The sequence below is a fragment of the Eubalaena glacialis genome, chromosome 14 (genome assembly GCF_028564815.1).
Source record: "Eubalaena glacialis isolate mEubGla1 chromosome 14, mEubGla1.1.hap2.+ XY, whole genome shotgun sequence".
In the NCBI taxonomy this organism is placed as follows: domain Eukaryota; kingdom Metazoa; phylum Chordata; class Mammalia; order Artiodactyla; family Balaenidae; genus Eubalaena; species Eubalaena glacialis.
In genome coordinates this window covers 36433832-36454297 of record NC_083729.1, presented here as the reverse complement: position 1 = coordinate 36454297, position 20466 = coordinate 36433832, and the positions used below count along the sequence as shown (strand labels likewise).

General features: G+C 37.3%; 1 protein-coding gene across 4 annotated transcripts in view; it reads right to left on the bottom strand.

The window, feature by feature from the left end:
* PLEKHH2 (pleckstrin homology, MyTH4 and FERM domain containing H2) overlaps window positions 1–20466 on the bottom strand; it is a 112703-nt gene that overhangs the window by 26904 nt on the left and 65333 nt on the right. For all 4 annotated transcript variants that reach the window (XM_061210421.1, XM_061210423.1, XM_061210422.1 and 1 more), the window contains 4 exons: window positions 12920–13000; window positions 8862–9041; window positions 4650–4758; window positions 3589–3701 (listed from right to left, as the gene is read on the bottom strand). In XM_061210421.1, the coding sequence (XP_061066404.1) occupies window positions 3589–3701; window positions 4650–4758; window positions 8862–9041; window positions 12920–13000 (483 nt within the window). The remainder of the gene's footprint in view (window positions 1–3588; window positions 3702–4649; window positions 4759–8861; window positions 9042–12919; window positions 13001–20466) is intronic.

Below are 20466 nucleotides of genomic sequence, written 5' to 3'. Positions count from 1 at the left end.
TACATTTTTCATCTCTAAAAGTTCAATTTGGATCTTTTAAATATCTTCCATTACTCTTCTTAAAATGCTTACACTTTCCTCTACCTTCTTGAATATATGAAGTATGGCTGCTAGTCTCCAAGATGGCCCCCAATGATCTCCATCTCTTGATATTCAGACAATATCTGAGGCAATCCCCTTCCATATTGTACTAGAGTTAGTCTGTGTGACCAGTAGAATATGGCAGAAATGATGGTATGCCATTTCTGAGGTTAGGTTATTAAAAATCAATGTGACTTCTATCTTGAGTACTCTACTTGATGCCTAGTGCATTAGGAGGTCTTTCCATTCTGGATGATAGGAATACAAACTATTTTCAGCTATGTGTAAGTTCCAGGAATTTTTTTTTTTTTTTGTCTATTCTTTTCTGGTAGTTCTTTCCCTAGCCTCAGGTAGTTTCCTCACACACATATGATTATCAGCTCTCAGCTAAAACTCAAAAGGAACCCTCTGTGAATCTGTGGAGCACTTTCCCACTCTCTTCTGCTCACTCCTCTCAGTTTTGTGAATTCTAACCATCTTGGCCTCCTCAAATTCTGAACTCTGTCTTGGTAACTCAGGAAGACTGCCAAGCACTATTTGGGTGTCCCTCCATGCACTGTGGTCATGAAACTCTCTCCAAGATATTAAGCTGCAACGACTGGAAAGCTTACTTCATTTGTTTTCCTGAGGATCACTGTCCTACACAGCCTGTTATTCAACAGTCTGAAAACCATTGGTAGGGTAAATCCAGTTCCTGTTGCTCCATCACAGCCAAAAAGCAGAAGTTCTTCCTTTTATCTTCTAACTGGTTGTTGTTTGTACGTGTAAAAAGTTTTGATTTCTGCTTATTAATTTTGTACCTCACTATCTGATTGAATTATCTTTTTTGTTTGTAGTAGTTTTTTAAGTTTTTTTCCCCAGGTATACAATTATATAATCTGTAAATATTTGCATTTCCAATTTGTTCCCTTTTAATTTGTTTTCATTGCCTAATTGCAATTGGTTAGTACCACTAATAGAATGCTAAATAATAATAATATTAATAATAATGGGGATACACTCTATACAGATTATGCTTTAATAAGAAGTTTTTAAAATATTAATGGGAGTGAGTATCATTGTCTTGTTCTTCACTTTAATGAAAATGTTTAAAGCATTTCCCCATAAAGCATGACATTTGTTTTTACTAAGCAGAAATATTTTATCATGTTAAGGAAATATCTATCAGTATTTTATGAATGCCTTTTCACCATCTATAGAGATGATTGTCGACTTAACAATAAATAATATTAATAGACATCCTAATATTTAGCCATCCTTGATTTCCTGGAACAAATCCCTCTTAGTCATGATTAGTATTCTTTTAGTATGATGTTGGATTCTGTTTACTAATACTTTATTAGTTTTTGTATGAAATGCTCTGTTTTCTACAATATTTTCTGGGGTTTGATATCAAAGTAATACTCACTTCACAAAAAGAATCTGGTGACATGATGACTGAGAATTGCTTCAAAATAATCCAATCTTGGGGAGCAGTGGGGTTGGGGAGAATAAAACAAAATTGGTCATATGTTGACAACTGTGGAGCTGGATGATGAGTATCTTATACGTCATAATATTCTCTCTACTCTTATATATGTTTGAGATTTACCCCCAAAAAAGTAAAAGAAAAAAATTTTGCAAAATTTCCTTCTTTCCTATGCTTTGGGACAGTTTAAACAGCATTGAAATTATCCACACTTAAAAGTTTGGTAAATTCCCCTGTTTAAATTTTCATTCACCTGTGTAATTGGTTTTTGCCATTTATATTTTGTTATAAAGTTGATCACTTCATCCAGATTTTCAAATATATTTGTATAAAGTCTTTCTTGCTTTGGTTATTTGTGTATTCTACAAGTGGATTTTTAAAAAAGTTCCATTATGGTAATTTTAAAACATGAACAAAAGTAGAGAGAACAGTATAATATACCCATCACCTGGTGTCAACAATTGTCAACAAGCATTTTGCCACACTTGTTTCGTTCAACCCCTGCATCCACTTTTTTTCTGTAGTATTCTAATGTATGTCATGTTATTTTACCAATACTTCAGTAGGGCTCTCCAACTGATAAAGATTTTTTTCCCATAACCATCATGTCATCATTATCCCCTTCCCAAATGAACAACAATTCCTTAGTATTATCTAGTAAATATATAATTTTTTGAGATGGGTGGAATGTAGGCAAGAAAAAGCCAAAAGAGAGACAAAAATTGAGACTTTAAGAGACTATGGGAAAATGAAGTACCAAGGTCCCAGTGCAGAGTCAAGACATGAATCCATAGAAGGTACATTATATTCTGAGACTGGAGTAATGGAGGAAAAAATAGATGAAAGAATGTCTGTTGAGAAGAGAGATTCGAGGTGATCATTTCTGATGCCCTCTAATTTTCCCAATGAACCAGAAGGTAAGTTTGTTGTGCGGAGCATTATTGAGTAGGGAATTTGAGGGAATGTGACCAAAGACAAGCAAAAGGAGAGACCCTAAGGAATGAAGACCACAGATTTACATTTGCTCCAGTCCATACGGCTGTTTGATGCTCTCTAGCAGTATGTATGTGATTAATATGGAAGCAGACAAGACAGCAGCATTGATCTCGGTTGGGGTTCAGCTGAAGAATGCATGGAACTACAGGTCCCAAGGAACTATGAGTATTAATGAAAGTCATCCAGACTGGATAAAGAAGGAAGAAAAGCCAAGAGGCAGTTATCATGCTCTCTCTTGATCTCAAAGAAAATAAATGGCTCAAAAAAATGTCTTAGTGAGGATGAAAAATGGAAGAAAGAAAATAAGAGAGCTCATGGGCTAAGAGATTATGGTTAATGAAAGACACATTAGAATTTAAGCTTTTAGAAGTGGTGTACTTATGAGGAATGTTGAGGTCAGGGTGTGGACATGGAGAATTGGAAGGTGAAGCAGGGTAGAGAGGAAGCTTACTGACATTGAGAAGGTCAGGAATCTTAAGGCCACGGCATTGGTGAGTGAAGTGATAGTATAGTAATTCAGGGTAATGGCAAGATTTGAGGCAGAGAGAAAGATGTGAGTTGGGAGCCAAAATCCTTAATGAAATTTGAGGAGTTACCAGAAGGTGACTGATGACAGAGATGATGGGGGTGGAGGATTAAGAGTGATAGAGTTGAATGGTAAGCTTCAAGTCACCACGGATTTCTAATAGAGGTTGAGTAATAAGAATTTGAGAGTAGCACTGGAGAAGCAGAAGGATATTGATCCCTCTCCCAACACTGAGGTACAAGTGATGTCAGGAATCTCTCCATTTGAGAGGTTGAAGAGGAAATGATTCTTCTGATATTAAGTGTTTCACATGGCCCAAACCATAGATAGTTTACTACAGTAAATCTCAAATCCTCACTCAGAAAGCATATTAAATTCACCTAATTTTATTTCAGTAGATTTTCTTAATCATCATCACATTTTGAATTTTCTTGAAAAGAGTGAAACTTTATAATCTGAAGTCTTATTTTTTCCTATTAAATTTTTTAACAATATATAACTCCATATAAAATCTTACCTTAAATAATTTAATTGCTTCTGTCTGTAGAGCTTCCGAAGGTAGTGTTGTCAAAGGAGAAATGAGTCCTTCTTTGCTGTGACACAAAGTAGGGTGTCTCCATATCTGAGAGGCTAAATCCAGAATGAAATATGAACAGGAAACAGAAAGAATCACTTATTTTGGCCTCACATTAAATCAGCCCTTTAGAAATTACCTCATTCTGGCTTGGCTCACAATTTAAGTCATAAAAGTCATGAAAAACCTCTGATAACATTATTTTATTTCAGTTTCCAGGCCATTGGGATTCTCCTATTTCTGTTTTGGATAAATTAAAGCTAGAAGAGTTTGGTACAAATATTCTAGGCCAAAACAAGTCTACCAGGACATTGTCATGTTGCTTAAATGTGCTAAAGATTGGTGACCTAGGTGGGGAGATGACTGTACATGAGAGGGAGCTGGGGGAAGATACAGAGAGGAGAAGCCAGAGCAGAAGGAGACAGAAAGATAAAGAGGAACTTGAAGTCATTCCTAAAATCAACAATTTATTAAATTCCTATGCTAGACACTGCAAATAAAATGTGATCTCTATTATTAAGTAAAGCAGAGCTTAGAATCTAAGCTCTCAATGGGGAAACCTTAGCCATAAAAAAAACTTCAGTGCAAAGCAACAAATGCTATAAAAGTTTAAATGGTAAAGTGCATTGGGATATAATTTTAACATTTATTAGGCACCTTTTATGAGCCAGATGCTGAGTTGGGATGGGTTGGCTGGGGGAGCTCCTAAGGTAGGTAGGATTTCATCAAGTTGGTGGGGAATGTGAAGGAAGAAGGGTGTTCCAGGCAGAGGGAGTAATGTGAGCAAAGGCAGAGAGGTGTGACAGGATATGGACATGTCAAGGAATGATGGTGTCCTTGGAGCCGAAGAACCATAATGAGAATCCTGGCCCGTGACAAGCAAAGCCTATGAGAAGATGGGTACATCTCATGGAAACAGGAACCCGCAAAGTGAAAACTCTATTAGGCTAAGGGAGTTAGGGCCCATTTCATAAACCATAAAGCCTTGTACGTTATAAACTTACAAGGTTCCCCTTCTATATTTAGCAATTTGCAAACGAGTTGTTCAAATTCAGATCCAACATTTACATTGTTACTTCCAGCTGCAACAGTCAGGTGATAAAGCCAAGTGTCCTTAAAAATCAAAACATATTAATAGAGATGTTAACCAAGACACAGTTTTTGATGACTTAAGGAAAAAAACAACTTGCATAAACAGTAGAAAACTTTGACAATGGAAAAAAAAACCACTCTTAATTTTTAAATAATAACTAAAAACCACTTAAAGAGTTCTGAAGCCAGCTTATTTGAATTGTGCTCATAGTACCTTTTCCCCATTGTTCACATTTAGAAAAGCATAAGAAAATTAAGAAAGTAATGTGACATTAAGAGACTAGAATAAATACAACCAATTAATATTCTTTTAAGAAATACAACAAATTCTATCAAATTTAAAATCTGACTCCTAGTACATACAAATAGAACATATAAAATACCTAGGAAATCCAGAAAATTTAAAGAAGGAAATAATACCCAGAAGGAACATACCTCAACACAATAAAGGCCTTATAAGAAAAGCCCACAGCTAATATCATACTCAATGGTGAAAAACTGAAAGCTTGTCCTGTAAGATCTGGAACAAGGCAAGGATGCCCACTCTTGCCACTTCTATTCACCATACCACTGGAAGTCCTAGCCAGAGCAACAGAGCAAGAAAAAGAAATAAAAGGCATCCACATCGGAAAGGTAGAAGTAAAATTATCTGTTTGCAGATGACATTATCTTATTTGTTGAAAACCCTAAAGATTCCATAAAAACACTGTTAGAACTAATATATTTAATAAAGTTGCAGGATACAAAATCAACATACAAAAATCAGTTGTGGGGACTTCCCTGGTGGTGCAGTGGTTAAGAATCTGCCTGCCAATGCAGGGGACATGGGTTCGAGCCCTGGTCCGGGAAGATCCCATATGCCACGGAGCAACTAAGCCTCTGCGCCACAACTACTGAGCCTGTGCTCGAGAGTCTGCGAGCCATAACTACTGAGCCCACATGCCACAACTACTAAAGCCCGTGCACCTAGAGCCCGTGCTCCGCAACAAGAGAAGCCACTGCAAGGAGAAGCCCATGTACTGCAAGGAAGAGTAGCCACCACTCGCCACAACTGGAGAAAGCCCGCACACAGCAATGAAGACCCAACACAGCCAAAAAATAAGTAAAATAAATAAACTAATTAATTTTTAAAAATCGGTTGTGTTTGTATACACTAACAATGAATTATCCGAAAAGGAAATTAAGAAAACAATCCCAAAACAATAGCAAAAAAAAAAAGAATAAAGTACTTAGGAATAAACTTAACCAAGGAGGTGAAAGATTTGTACACCAAAAACAATAAAGCACTAATGAAAGAAACTAAAGCAGACACAAATAAATGGAAAGACATCCAGTCATAGATTGGAAGAATTAATATTATTAAAATGTCCATACTACCCAAAGCAACCCATAGAGATTCAAAGTAATCCCTAACAAAATCCCAATTTTTTTTTAACAGAAATAGAAAAAACAATCCTAAAATTCACATGGAACAACAACAGACCCCAAATAACCAAAGCAATTTTGAGCAAGAAGAACAAAGCTGGAGGGATCATACTTCCTAATTCAAAATATATTACAGAGCTACAGTAATCAAAATAGTATGGTACTGGCATAAAAACAGACATTAGGTCCATCAATGGGCCTAATGATTGCTTCATTAGGCCAATGGGACAGAATAGAGAGTCCAGAAATAAAACCATGCATATATGGTCAACTGATTTTTAACAAGGTTGCCAAGAATACAGTGGGCAAAGGATTGTCTCTTCAATTAATGGTGTTGGGAAAACTGGATATCCATATGCAAAACAATGAAATTGGAGCGCTTCCCTGGTGGTGCAGTGGTTTAGAATCTGCCTGCCAATACAGGGGACACAGGTTTGAGCCCTGGTCCTGGAAGATCCCACATGCTGCAGAGCAACTAAGCTTGCATGCCACAACTACTGAGTCTGCACTCTAGAGTCTGCAAGCCACAACTACTGGGCCCGCGTGCTGCAACTACTGAACCTCATGCACCCTAGAGCCCATGCTCCGCAACAAGAGAAGCCACCACAACGAGAAGGCCATGCACCGCAACAAAGAGTAGCCCCTGCTTGCCACAACTAGAGAAAGCCCGTGCACAGCAACAAAGACCCAACACAGCCAAAAATAAGTAAATAAAATAAATAAATTTATTTAAAAAAAAAATGAAATTGGACCCTGATATCACACAGTACACAAAGTCAATTCAAAATGGAATAAAGACTTAAACATCAGACCTGAAACCATAAAACTCCTAGAAGAAAACATTGAGAAAAAGCTTCTGGACACTGGCCTTGGCAATGATTTCTTGGGTATGACACCAAAAGCACAGGCAACAGAAGCAAAAATAGACATGTGGAATTACGTCAAACTAAAAAGCTTCTGCACAGCAAAGGAAACCATCAACAAAATGAAAAGATAACCTACTGAGTGGGAGAAGATATTTCAAATCATATTTCTGATAAGGGGTTAATATCTAAAATACATAAAAAACTCATACAACTCAATAGCAAAAAGACAAACAATCCAATTAAAAAATGGGCAGAGGATCTGAAAAACATTTTTCCCAAGAAGACATACAGATGGCCAACAGGTACACAAAAAGGAGCTCAACATCACTAATCATCAGGGAAATGCAACTGAAAACCACAATGAGTTATCACCTCACACCTTTTAGAATGGCAACTATCAAAAACAAAACAAAACCCACAAAAGATAAGAAATAACAAGTATTGGTGAGGATGTAGAGAAAAGGGAGCCCTGTACACTGTTGGTGGGAATGTAAATTGGTGCAGCACTGTGGAAAACAGTATGGAGTTTCCTCAAAAAATTAGAAATAGAACTACTATATGATCCAGCAATTCTACTTCTGGGTATTTATCTGAAGGAAGCTTTGTAATATAAATTTATATAAAATAGTAACTCAAAAAGATATATGCACCCCCATGTTCATCACACCACTATTTACAACAGCAAAGACATGGAAGCAACCTAAGTGTCCATCGATGGATGAATGGGTAAAGAAAATATGGTATATACATACAATATTATTCAGCCTTAAAAAGGAGGAAATCCTACCATTTGTGACAACATAGATGAATCTGGAGGACATTTCTGTGTCTGGTTTGTTAGCAACCAGGTTTGTTGCCTGCTAACAAACCAGACACAGAAAGACAAATACCATATAATACCACTTATATGATGGATCTAAAACAGTCAAACTCATAGAAGCAGAGAGGGAATGGTGGTTGCCAGAGGCTAGGGGGAAGGGGAAACAGGGTGGTATTAGTCAAAAGGTACAAAGTTGTGGTTATACAAGATGAATAAGTCCTGGGAAAAAAAAAGAAAAAAAAAAAAGATGAATAAGTCCTAGAGATCTATCATACAGCATGGTGCCTATAGTTAACAATATTGTTATACATACTTTAAAATTTACTAAGAGGGAAGATCTTATGTTATGTAGTTCTTATCACACACACACAAAAATAATAATTAAAAAAGAGGTTGAGAGGAAACTTTTGGATGTGATGGACAGGTTTATGCCATACACTGCAGTAATGGTTTCATGAGCACATAATTATTTCCAAAGCATCAAGTTGTATACATTGATTATGTATAACTTTTTATATGTAAGGAAGAAAGAAAGAAAAGAACCCATTTTTCTGCTCCCCAAATATACCAAACTTTTTTCTTTCTATTAAAATATATATGTACATTATATTTTCACATAGTTGAGATTATATTAAGGACGTGCTTATACTATATTAGTAAAATTCAGAAATTATAATTATCTATTTTTAATATAAAAAAGAGATAAGGCTGCAGGATATTTTATCATATGGACATTATTTAATCAATTTCCTACTGTTGAACATTTAGATGGTTACTAATTTCACACTGATAAAAAAATACCATGAAATCTAACATCTGTTAAGTAAAAAAGGGTGTCTGTTATATTTTTTGTGTTTGAAATATATCAGAAATAAAATTATTTAAAAAATACTATGTCCAACAAATCTATACGTAAATCTTTGATTGCACTTAACGGTCATTTGAAAATTATTACCAATACTTAATTATATTAGTCTAAATCATTCTAAATCAACCAATTAGACCTTACATACCTTTTCATGCTTGGATCCAATCAGGAGGTAAGTCGGACCTTGGTCTTTGGGGTGGATCACAATAGTGTAATGTGTGGATAAAAGACTTCGCCCACTGGCTTCATAATCTTCATCTGAATCACAGGATCTGTCAACCTCTTCAACTTTAGCCTCCCAGAGTTTGATCTGACCTAAAGGAAACTAAAGTAAATATTAGTAATTGTAAGGAAGGAACTTTCTAAATATTTTCCAGCTAAAATTTTTCACAGTCTTTTTCATTCTTACCTTTATAAAGCATACCTTTTTTTAAATGAATGCCTAAAGCTAATTGGATTATCCACATTGTTACAAAAGTAGTAGCCACAACCAACATGCCAACTGTAATACTGAAGAACAATTTGAATACTAGACATTTAACTTTTGTGGAAAAAGCAAGAAGCCACTTCCATACAGTGGTTTGGATTATTCATTTGGACCAAAATGACACATTACCTAGTCAAGCAATTCAGTCAAAATATTCATTTGACTTTTTTCCCCACAGAATTAATTTGATTAAGTTATTGGATCAAAAGGACAAGGGTAGACATAGTCTCAATACTATTCATAGAAAAAGTAACAAAGTTAGACAGCTGGTGTGAAGAAGTGTGATTCACTATTACTCTAAACCTCAATAAATGAGGAGTGTTTTGAGGCTATATACACATATATGATATATTACACATGTAATATATCACAAAAAATGCCATGATTTCTTTCATCTTAATTTAAGTGTAAGAAAAACATCCTAAAAATGATTTATACTAAATTTTACCTACTCTTTTACTGATGAAAACAATTATTTGCTGTGTAGAATATTTAGCATATTTGTTTTAAAACTTTTCTTTAATTAAGTCCATTTATTCCAGGAACACACACAGTCTGCTTCAGATGTAAAACTTCTAAAATATTCGGTCAGGTTTGGAATTGCAGCCTGAAAAAGTTCATTGTAACTCCAAGGACATTTACCATCTTACATTTCCATGCTCAGGCCCAGGGCTCAGTGCTTGGACTCTTTTCCCATCTACACTCACTCCCCTGGGTGATGTCATCCAAGCTCATGGCTTTTGCATCAGCATGTATTAGCTACTCCCAAATTTATAACTCCTGACTCACACTAGCTCTACTTAGATGTCTAATAGCATTTCAACGTCACTTGGTAAGTCCTCCCCCACCACCTGCTCTCCTGAGTCTCTCCCATCCCAGTTGTTCGCAACTTGATCTTTCCAGCTGTTCAGGCCAAAAAGCTTGGCATCGTCACTGCCCCTTTTCTTGCTCTCATATTCCATACCTTTTTAGTCAACAAATCCTATCAGAAAATCTTTCAAAATATACCCAGAATCTGGTCTCTTCTCACACCTCCATTGCCACACTAAACCACAATCATCTCTCACCTGAATTACTGTAAGAGTCTCCTAACCAGTCTCTTCCTAATTCCCTTCAGACAGTAGCTGGAGTGTTCCTGTTAGACATAGGTCAGATCATGTCACTGCTCGGCTCAAAATCCTCAAATGGCTTCTCATCTTACTTGCAGCAAAAGCCAAAGTCCTTACTATGATAAGGCCCCCTGCGATTTGGTCCCCGTTACTTCCCTGTACTCATCTCCTATTATCCTCTCCCTAACGGAGTCCAGTCCAGTCACACTGACCTTCTCACTATTCCTCAAACACACCCGGCATGCTCCTGCCAAGGCCTCTGCACTTGCTGTTCCTTTGGCTTGGAGTACTCTTGCCTCTTTTACTTCCTTCAAAACCTAATTAAAATGTCGGCTTCTCAGTGAGGTCTTACCTAGATATCTTATCTGCCTAATAGCTGATTAATAGTAAAAAATTAATTCATTTGATTAAATGTGTTGTCTTTTATGAGAAACATTGCTTTTTCCCATTAAATTAATTAGTTATTTTCTGAGTAGTTACTATGTGCAAAGCACTATTCTGGGCACTGAGTGAAGAAAATTTACTTCTGAAGGAAAAATGTGAAATTAACTTACCTATACTTTCAGAAAAAGAAAGGCAGTAAAACAAAAGCAAAATAATAGGGCAGAAAATTCACATTAATAAATAAAAAGCACGCTTTAAAAATAGGATAAAGAAAACTAATTCTACTATGATAATACATGACAATACTATCCTAATTGTGTGCTTTAGGCATACCCAATCATACGACAATCAAGGTTCCATCCACCCCAATATTTAAAGGTGATTATTCCTTTTACCAGAGGATTTACCATGTTTCTATAAACAGTGAATAGACTGGGTGCTTTTAAATATTTTGACTGAATTTTTAAAAAGACACTGATTGAGATAAAGACAAATTGTTTCTGAAACATCTATAGCACAAAATGAAGTAAGCCTATACCGATTCACAAGCATTCTCAATACTTTTCCAGTAATTATAATGGATTTCTGTTCAGCTATCTACAGTCCTCTGACTTGTTCCTTCTGTGATCAATGTTATCCATTTTTAATAAAAAACAAAATTATTATTATTAGTAGTAGTAGGAACATTTAAATTCTACTCTCAGCAAATTTTAAATTATTTTTCTATTTATAAAACACGATTATAGAAACTTGGTAAAAATAGAAAGTTATTTAAAAAAAAAGGAAGAAAAAAATCATCCATAATTCTACTACCACTCAACATTCTGGTATAGTTCTTTCTGACTTTTCTGCTATGTGTATCTTTACATAGATGTGCTGGACTGAGAATTATAAACTCAGAATCCCAAACTTCCTCTTCTACAGTCTCCCTGTAACTGCAGAAAAGAAGCTGGGAACTAAATTTGTCAGAACCCCCTTCCCTGCTTGGTTCCAAATTAGCGCTTGCCTGAGAGAATTTTCATGCGATGTGGAAGGTAAGGGTGAAAGAAGAGTCATTATTCTCCTGAGACAGCTGCAGTCAGATGCCTGGGCTGATGTGTCACAGAGGCTTCTCAGTAAACTGCTGAGTACCAGCTGCCTCTGTGCTTTGTGTTCAGACCGTTGGTGCTGACTTCTCAGATCTTCAGTGGCAGCTGCTTCCCCGACCTCTACTCCCCCAACTTTTCTAAAGTTATGTATGTCCCTAATTCTGCATTAAAATTGTTAAAACTGGAATACACAGAGTGGCTTCTGTTTTCCTGACTGATAATTGAGTTAGGGTTATACTGAATATGCAATTTTGTACTGTGCTTATTCTTGTATTATTTTTATGAGCATATTCCCACATTACTTCAGAGATATCACTCTCAATGGCTGCTCTGTGTTAAGTACCAACCCGTGAGCAATACTGAGAATAATGGCATGCATTTTAAATATGGCTAGTCAGAACTGAGAGTCCAGACTATGAAAATAGAGCAGAGAAATACTAACTGACCTACATGGTCAGTGGACCCAGAAGTTTAGTCTCATTAACACAGTAATCAGTCATAGGCTGCTGTTCTGTGGAGCTGGCATCATTGTTTTATGCAAATACTCTTGGTCCATGTTAGTTCAATTTTTATAGTTTCAGTAATCCAAAGATGACATGGGGCATGCACAATGATAATTAGGTATACATTTCACGTTTGGAAGATACCCATCTTTTTTACTCTAAAAATGCAATAACTCAAGTTTTGGCGGGGAGGAGATTAGTTAAAAATGAACGAATGGGATATAGATATGCAGATGGATGGATAGATAAGTGGTATCTAGGGATTCGAGGGCCTGGGACAGGACTGGATTCTTTTCCCTTCCCAGCTCTTTTTTCCTAGCTTGCTGTTCCCTTCAATCAACCTTATCTAGTCTGTCAGACCTGGAAAATATGAGAAATTGATGTTGAAAGTTGGATAGAGGAAGACTTTTCTAGGTCTTAGAAGAAGAATTAATTAAAAGTTACTAAGGCTTATAATTAAGAATCAAAACCCCTGTAGGTCTATGATTACCTTAATAATAAATTTTATGCAAAATTTCAACCTTATCAAAAATTCTAAAGTTTGAGCTAGCAACGGAACAGTGAGAGGGAAAACTTGAAGCCATAACAAACAAAAAATTCTTCTAATTAGCATATTAAAAATACATACGTACCTTATCTTCTTGACTACGAAAATAATATAATGTTTTTCCTATAAGTGTACACCAGACTCTCTTGGAGTAGCCATGTTTTACCTGAAATCATATTTCAAAGAATTACAAATGTAGCTCAGAACTCTGACACCTTAAAGTATAGTTTATACACTTTATTTGAAGCTGTTCAGCTATCCAGTTTGCTTGAGATATAAGTGATATTCCAACTAGACTATCCAAATGCTATTTAAAATTTACCCATTATAGTAGTAGCATGGTATGTTTTGCTTTGGTGCTCACCATTCAACATTTAACAAATGTTTACTATATGTCAAGTACTATGCCTAGGACTAAGGATTCAAAGATGCCAGTTTCACAAGTAAGTGTATTTCATAGCTTTTATATTACATAGATTTCCAATAACCCTGTGGGGCTCTCTGGGTTAACACTCTAATGTTAGAAACGAGATTGAAACCTAAGAATTCTAGTGATTTCCAAAATGTAAGAGATTCATTCATTCAAAACATTTGATGCCTTCTCCAGAAGTAATAATACACTGAACACATTTGATACCTTCTCCAGAAGGATACACACAAAATTGTAAAATAATAATATTAAAAGCTATTATTACATATTGAGTACTTCCTATATGTCAGGAACTATGTCAAGTGATTGGGATGGAATCTGAATCTGATTCCTGACTCTGAATAGTCAGAGGCTGGTCTAGATACTGGGGTGATGGATATGAATGAGACACAGTCTCCTTCTTCAAGGAGCTCACTGCCTCATGAGGAAGACAATTAACCCAGCAGCATGCTACACATCTTCATCAAGAACACAAAGAGTTTACACGCCTAGTTTTTTTTGGGTTTTTTTTGGTGGAAGACATTTTACCAAAATTTATACTGAATACCACAGGATTTTCATTGTTTGGTAGCTTTATGAAGATCCTCACTGTGAGTTCCTCTCTGCCCCAGTTCTGCCCAGGTACAGGCACTGAAGATCTTTGCCAGACAGTCCCAGCTACACCCTCAAGCCTAGAAAAACACCAAGAACCCCATTCCCATCAGTGGGTAAGATTGATAATAGGCTCTGTTGCCCCAGACCTAGAATGCGGTGTGCCTGGTTGAGCTTGCCCTATAATCCCACTACCCTGGCAGCCCTGCCAACTTCTGCCCTTGAGGCTTGACCCTCTCCTGCAATAGTTAGAGTGGGCTTCAATTTGGAGAGGCCCACCACCTGGAAACCAAGACACTGGCCGGTAAAACGAAAGCCCAACATTCCATTGTCATGCTTGCCCATAGTGATAAATATGAAGGAGAAAACTAGAGCAGGAAAGGAGAAGGAAGTGCCTGGAGAAGGAGGGACGTGTTTTACAATTTAAAATAAGGCGGTCAGGAAGGCATCACCAACACTGATTCAGGCCTTGGAGGAGGTAGATGAGCTATGCAGTCACCTGAGAGAAGAACACTCCGGGCAAGGAAGCAGCAAGCGCCAAGGTCCTGAGACGGTGTGTGCCCATGTGTCTGAGACTAAGTGAGGAAGGGGAGAGGTCACTGGGGAAGGGGCAGCATATGGGGATGGGGAGCACACATATTTTGCAGGGCCCTTGTAATGACATAACATTTAAACGGACTGCTCTGACAGTTGTACAATGAGAAGAATATAAATTATTGCCACAACGGATTTTACAGTCAGCAAGTCACGACAGTAGAAAGGGGCTGGATTCTGAGGTCAAATGGACCAAGGCTTAAATTCCAGTTCTACCACATACTGGATGGATGATGTCCTCAGGCAACTGACTTGACCTCCCAAGTTCTGTCGTTAACATGGGATTACTGTACACCTCATTGGGCTGTTGTGATGACCAAAGGAGAAAATGTAAATAAAGGATACTAGTAGTCATTCAATAAATGCTTCCTTCCTCACTATGCATAAGGAGAAGTAAAACGTGTTTCGTTTAAACCCACAAATGCAGCCAGCCTTTGGGCTTTCAAAACTATGGTTTAAGCAAACAAATAACTCCACCATCTAACAGTTTGATGGATTTAAATGTTGCTTGAGGAAAAACAAAACAAAACAAAATGTCGCATTTGGCAAGACATGTTTCGGTTTAATTAAATTTAGAAACATATATTTACAGATAAATATCCTGGAAATTTTAAACAGCTTGTGTTATGCAGCTTTTTTTTCCTTCTTTTAAACAAACTCCAGAAAGGAGTCTTACCAAAACTGAAGAATAATGCATCTGGCTATAGAGAGTATACTTTTGAAATGATTTATCTTCAAAGAGAACGATGTGTGCCTTTGAGGAACTACAAATTAATGAAGACTTCTGCCAACTTACAGTAAAAGCTGTGTTTTAAAACATAGTCTGTCTTTTTATGTACATCTGATTATGTTAAGATTTCTTCCAATTCTGACTTATTCTGAAAAAATCATAATAAAACAAATTACACTAGAAGAATCCTCACAAAGATTTAAAGACAATTTCAAACCTCAAGGCTTTGGTGAACTAAATAATTGAAAGAATAAATTTTTTTACCTTGCATCCATAACAAAGTTACTTATATCAGTTCTCTCTGAAACTTTGATGACAAATAGTGTATCATATTCTGATTGGCCTTTGTCATCACACAAAACATAAGCTCCCATGGTCTTCTCCCCTCTCCTATATTTTCATGCCTGTAGCCTTCTCCACCACAAATCCTGTCACCTGTCTTGCTGACTTCAGCATCTAGGTAAAACTCTTGTGATAATGATAGCTAGCACTTTTGGCATGTTTATGATGTGCCTGGCACTGTTCTAAAGCACTTTACATGCTTAAATAATTTATTTAATCTTCCCAGCACCTGTGAGGTTGGCACTATTATTATTCCCACTTAACAGAGAAGGACACTAAGGCACACAGCCTCTAAGTAATCTATTCAAGGTCACACAAGTGGCGACTGTCAGAGGCAGGACATGCACCCACGCAGTCTGGCCCCTGAACTCTTTCCCTAGCCTCTTTGCTGTACTGCCTCCCTACAGTCTTAACTCACAGTTCCTTGCTCTCTTCATTTCTAAAAACCTTTGCTATCCTTCCATTTTTGCCATTCATCCGCTTGGCCACACCCTGGTCCTTTTTCCTTCATTGGGAACTGCTCCACTTCTGAAATTTATATTCTACTCTCTGATCCCAACCTTCCCCCAGCTCCCACCCTCCTACTCACACCACTCCTATTCTTTGACCTCATTCAAAATTTTTAAGTCCTCCAACCCTTCCATTTTATTCCAGTTTATCAGTTCCCTCCTGGCTTCTCTTCCTTCTCCACCAACCTTGGATTGGATATTTGATCACAAAACAACTCTTGCTCTAAAACCTGTGATTATGTTGCATTCCCATGCTTCTAACAAATCCACTCAACAGAATTTTACCTCCATTTGTTTTTAAGTAATCCAGTGGAGCATGTAGGAAGAGAAAGAAGGTTACGGGAGGTTTTAAGAAATGACATTAGCCATAGTTAATAACTGTTGAAACTGGGTAATGAATATATGAAGGTCCTATTATTCCTTCTACTTTCACATGTGTTTGAAAATGCCCATAATAAAACACTGATTTAAAAATCATCATCTTGATATGCATAAAGCAAGTAAAATGTTCATTGTGGAATTTAGGTGGTGGGAATATGAGTGTTCACTGTAAAATACTCTTCCAATTTTTCTGCGTATTTGAAAATTCACATAATAAAATGTTAGAAAAAAATGACTATCCTCACATCACTACAATGTAAAGTCTCTGCTCTTATTTCTGAGCATCTTAGAGAAAAATAACCAATATGAACTCAAATCACTGAAGTCAGGTGGGCCCTCGGTAAATCAATCCTTCTATCTGTCCTTGGGTATATCCTACTTCCCTTATTCTCAATCCTTTCCTTCACTCTCATGGAACTGTCCATTGGAGTAATCTTCATCAAAGAAAGCCGAGGACATCAGACATGATTTCACTCATTGCCCCACAAACTTGGATTTTCATCCTTCCTCACCTTTCTGCAAGTCCAGCCCCTCCACAGTGCCCTCCCGCCATGCCCGATCACCCATTTCTTCTGGACTTTGTTCTTAACCTCCCACTTCTCTCTCCCAGCTTCCTCCCTTCAATTTGGAAACTCAAGGTATGCCTTTCCCATCCGAAAAAGTGCCTCTCCTGACACCATGTTCCCTCCCGGCTTGATTCTTTCTCATGTGCCGGAAAGTATGGACAGTCCTCCACACTCAATACTGCACTTACTCATCACCCGGTTACCGTTCAACATACCACAAGGCACTTTCTGCCCTAGCACTTGACCGCATCTGACACTACAGATCACTCCCTCCCTGTCAACCACTCCACCCCTGGCCTCCAGGACTTACTCTCCAGGGTCTCTTCACACATCACCTTTATGTGCCCTCAAATTTTGGGAACCCGAGTGTCCCATCAACAGTCCCCTGCTCTTCCCACCCTACACAGTTTCCTGGGTGGTTTCTCTTACTGTCGTGTTTTCAACTATCATATCCATGCTGATAATTCCCCAAATCCTTCTCTCCAACCTAGCCCTCTCCTCTGATGGAGACTGGTGTTGCCACTGCCTGCTGGACTTCTTAACTCAGGTGTCCTCACAAGCTCTAAACATTGACAGTTCCCAAAGTAACCTTTTAGTCATCCTAAACTGCTCCTGTTTTCTGAGCTCTCTATTATCCGGCACGGTCTTTCACCCAGCCATCCTTATCTCTCCCACTTCCTAGTCGCTGAATTCAGTCTAACGGAAGACTTTACCTCCTAACATTATTCAGATTCACCCTCTGGTCTCTTTCCCCATGACCAGTTCAGAGTCCCATCCTCTTGAGGAAAACCACTTCCACTTACTGTTCTTAGAACCTCCAGTTTGCTTCCCACAAATTCATCTTCCTCTCAGCAGAGTAATCTGTTAACAGCATGAATATAGCCATGTCCCTGTTACAAACCCTGAAGGGTTCCATAACACCTTCAGGATGAAGAACAAAGTCCTTAACAAGACAAAAAAGCCCTCCATGATCAGGACCCTCCAACTTTTTCTCCAAAGGACTGGCTCTTCGCATAGGTGGCACTGCTTTGAGATACTGTGTCTTTTGTTGGTGCTGTCTTCTAGCCCGGGATACCTTTCCTTGTCCGTTTCCAAAATTAATTCCTACTCCTCCTTGGAGACTTGGCACAGGCAAATCTTCTCTGAGAAGTTGTTCCTGATCCCACAGTCTAAACTAGGTTTCTCTGTGACCTTATGATGCATGTCAACAATAGTATTTTATATATATCATTATAAATATGCTGACGTCCTTTTCTTTCCCAATAGATATGAGGCTCTCTGAGGGATGGGGCAGTGGCCTATTCATCTTAATACCCTGCAGCTCATTGCCTGACATGTGGCAACTGCTCAATACATTTTTTTTAAATAAATGAATTTTTATATAGTAAATGTTCTTCCAAAGCATTAAAAGTTGCAAGAGTGACTGTCCAGAATCAAATTAGTCAAGTTCTTAATACCTACCTACATATTTCTGTACTTAATAATAACAGTGTGACAACTTGGAAAAGCCTCCTCCCCTCCAAAGTATTCAAATGCTGCTCTGCCATATCTGGGATTGTAGCCTGAACGTGAGCTCAGAACAAGTCACTCAGAATGAGTTTTTCTCTTATAAGGCTTTGCAGGTGAAAATATGGGGGTGGACAAGCCTTCACAAATGGTAGGAAGGAAACCTAATAAGCATCCTGTCTATAAATTCTAATGGTTTAGTCATCTGATAATCACATCAACTTATACTCATTTAAAATGCAATTGTGAAATGGGAAGGAGGGAACAGCAGAAATGTAACAGGAGTGGAAATTGACAAGCCATGCCAACAATTAAAAATAAGCAAAAAAACAAAAACACTAATTGTGAAAGAAGTAACAAACCCTTAGCCATGAGATCATATTAAAGCTTAAGGGTTTGATAAACATAGCCCTTGAAACAGGACACCTAGTTACTATGAATTAGAATAAGAATGTGATTTAAAGTGGCACTGTGTTCGTTGGAAAACGTATATTAGCACAATACCAAGGAGTTCTCAAGCCCATCAGTAACTGAAAGAACATTTTCATGGTAATGTAATGTTTTGGAAAAAAACATAGTGCATCTCTGTTGAATGTACTGGTAATTTTTTTCTCCAATTTTTTTCTCTGGTCTTTGTAAATATTACTGAAGAGCACCCACCTACATTCCCACATTAATATTAAGTATAAATTACATGGTGGCATAGCTCATCTACAGCTAAATTTTTCACCTCTTACATAAATAAAGTACATGAGTGATGAGTGATGATGTAGAGGTTATTTTTGTGGGTAATATTTTGCATGTAAATATCTTATTGTATTGTTCTAAAAGTGACCAATTGAACTCTTTAAAATTCATAAATAATATTTATCTTAGCGTAAATCAATACTTCCTCATTCTAAAAAAGTTAGAAAACAGAACTAAGCAAAAATGAAGTAAAAACCACCCAGAGATAACTAATATACCTTAGCATATTTCTTAGTCAGACATTTTTCTACAAACATGTTTACCAAAAATGGCATAACAACCATTTTTATGTATTTATGGTAATACGCTATTTTATCACCTAACAATACATCATAACCTATTTCTAAAACATTAAACATTCTTTTACAACATTTAAAATGACTGCATAGTAAAGCATTACCTGATTACAGAAATATTTATTTAAAACTATGCTCTACTCTACATCTAAGTTGATCCCAGTTTTTCTTTATTATAAACCATGATGTGCAAGCAACCTTTCTGCAGTAATGGAAATGTTCTGTATCTTGAGAAAGTGACAGTAAATATCTGTCAAAACTGATCAAATTCTGCACTTAAGATCTGCATTTCAATGTATGTTAATTATATCTCATTTGTTTTAAATAGGAAAGAAAAAACCATGCTGTGATGGACATCCTCATACTTAAATCTTATGCAAATTAAGATAATTTCCTAAGCATAAATTTCTTGGACTGAGATTGCTGGATCAAAGGGTACGTATATATGTTCATAAAACATTTAATATTCATTCATTCATTTGTTCATTCAAAAATATTTACTGGGGGCTTCCCTGGTGGCGCAGTGGTTGAGAATCTGCCTGCCAATGCAGGGGACACGGGTTCGAGCCCTGGTCTGGGAAGATTCCCACATGCCGCGGAGCAACTGGGCCCGTGAGCCACAACTATTGAGCCTGCGCGTCTGGAGCCTGTGCTCCGCAACAAGAGAGCCCGTGACAGGGAGAGGCCCGCGCACCGTGATGAAGAGTGGCCCCCACTTGCCACAACTAGAGAAAGCCCTCGCACAGAAACAAAGACCCAACACAGCCATAAAAAAAAAAAAAAAAAAATTTACTGAGTAAACACTTTAGCCAAGACATTGCCAAATTGCCTTCTAAAGTAATAAACTCACTAGCAAATTTCTTAATTTGTGTCAATACTGCATTTCATACTTTTAAAAGAGGTCCTCCCTTGATCAGATTTTTTAAAAATATCCATTATT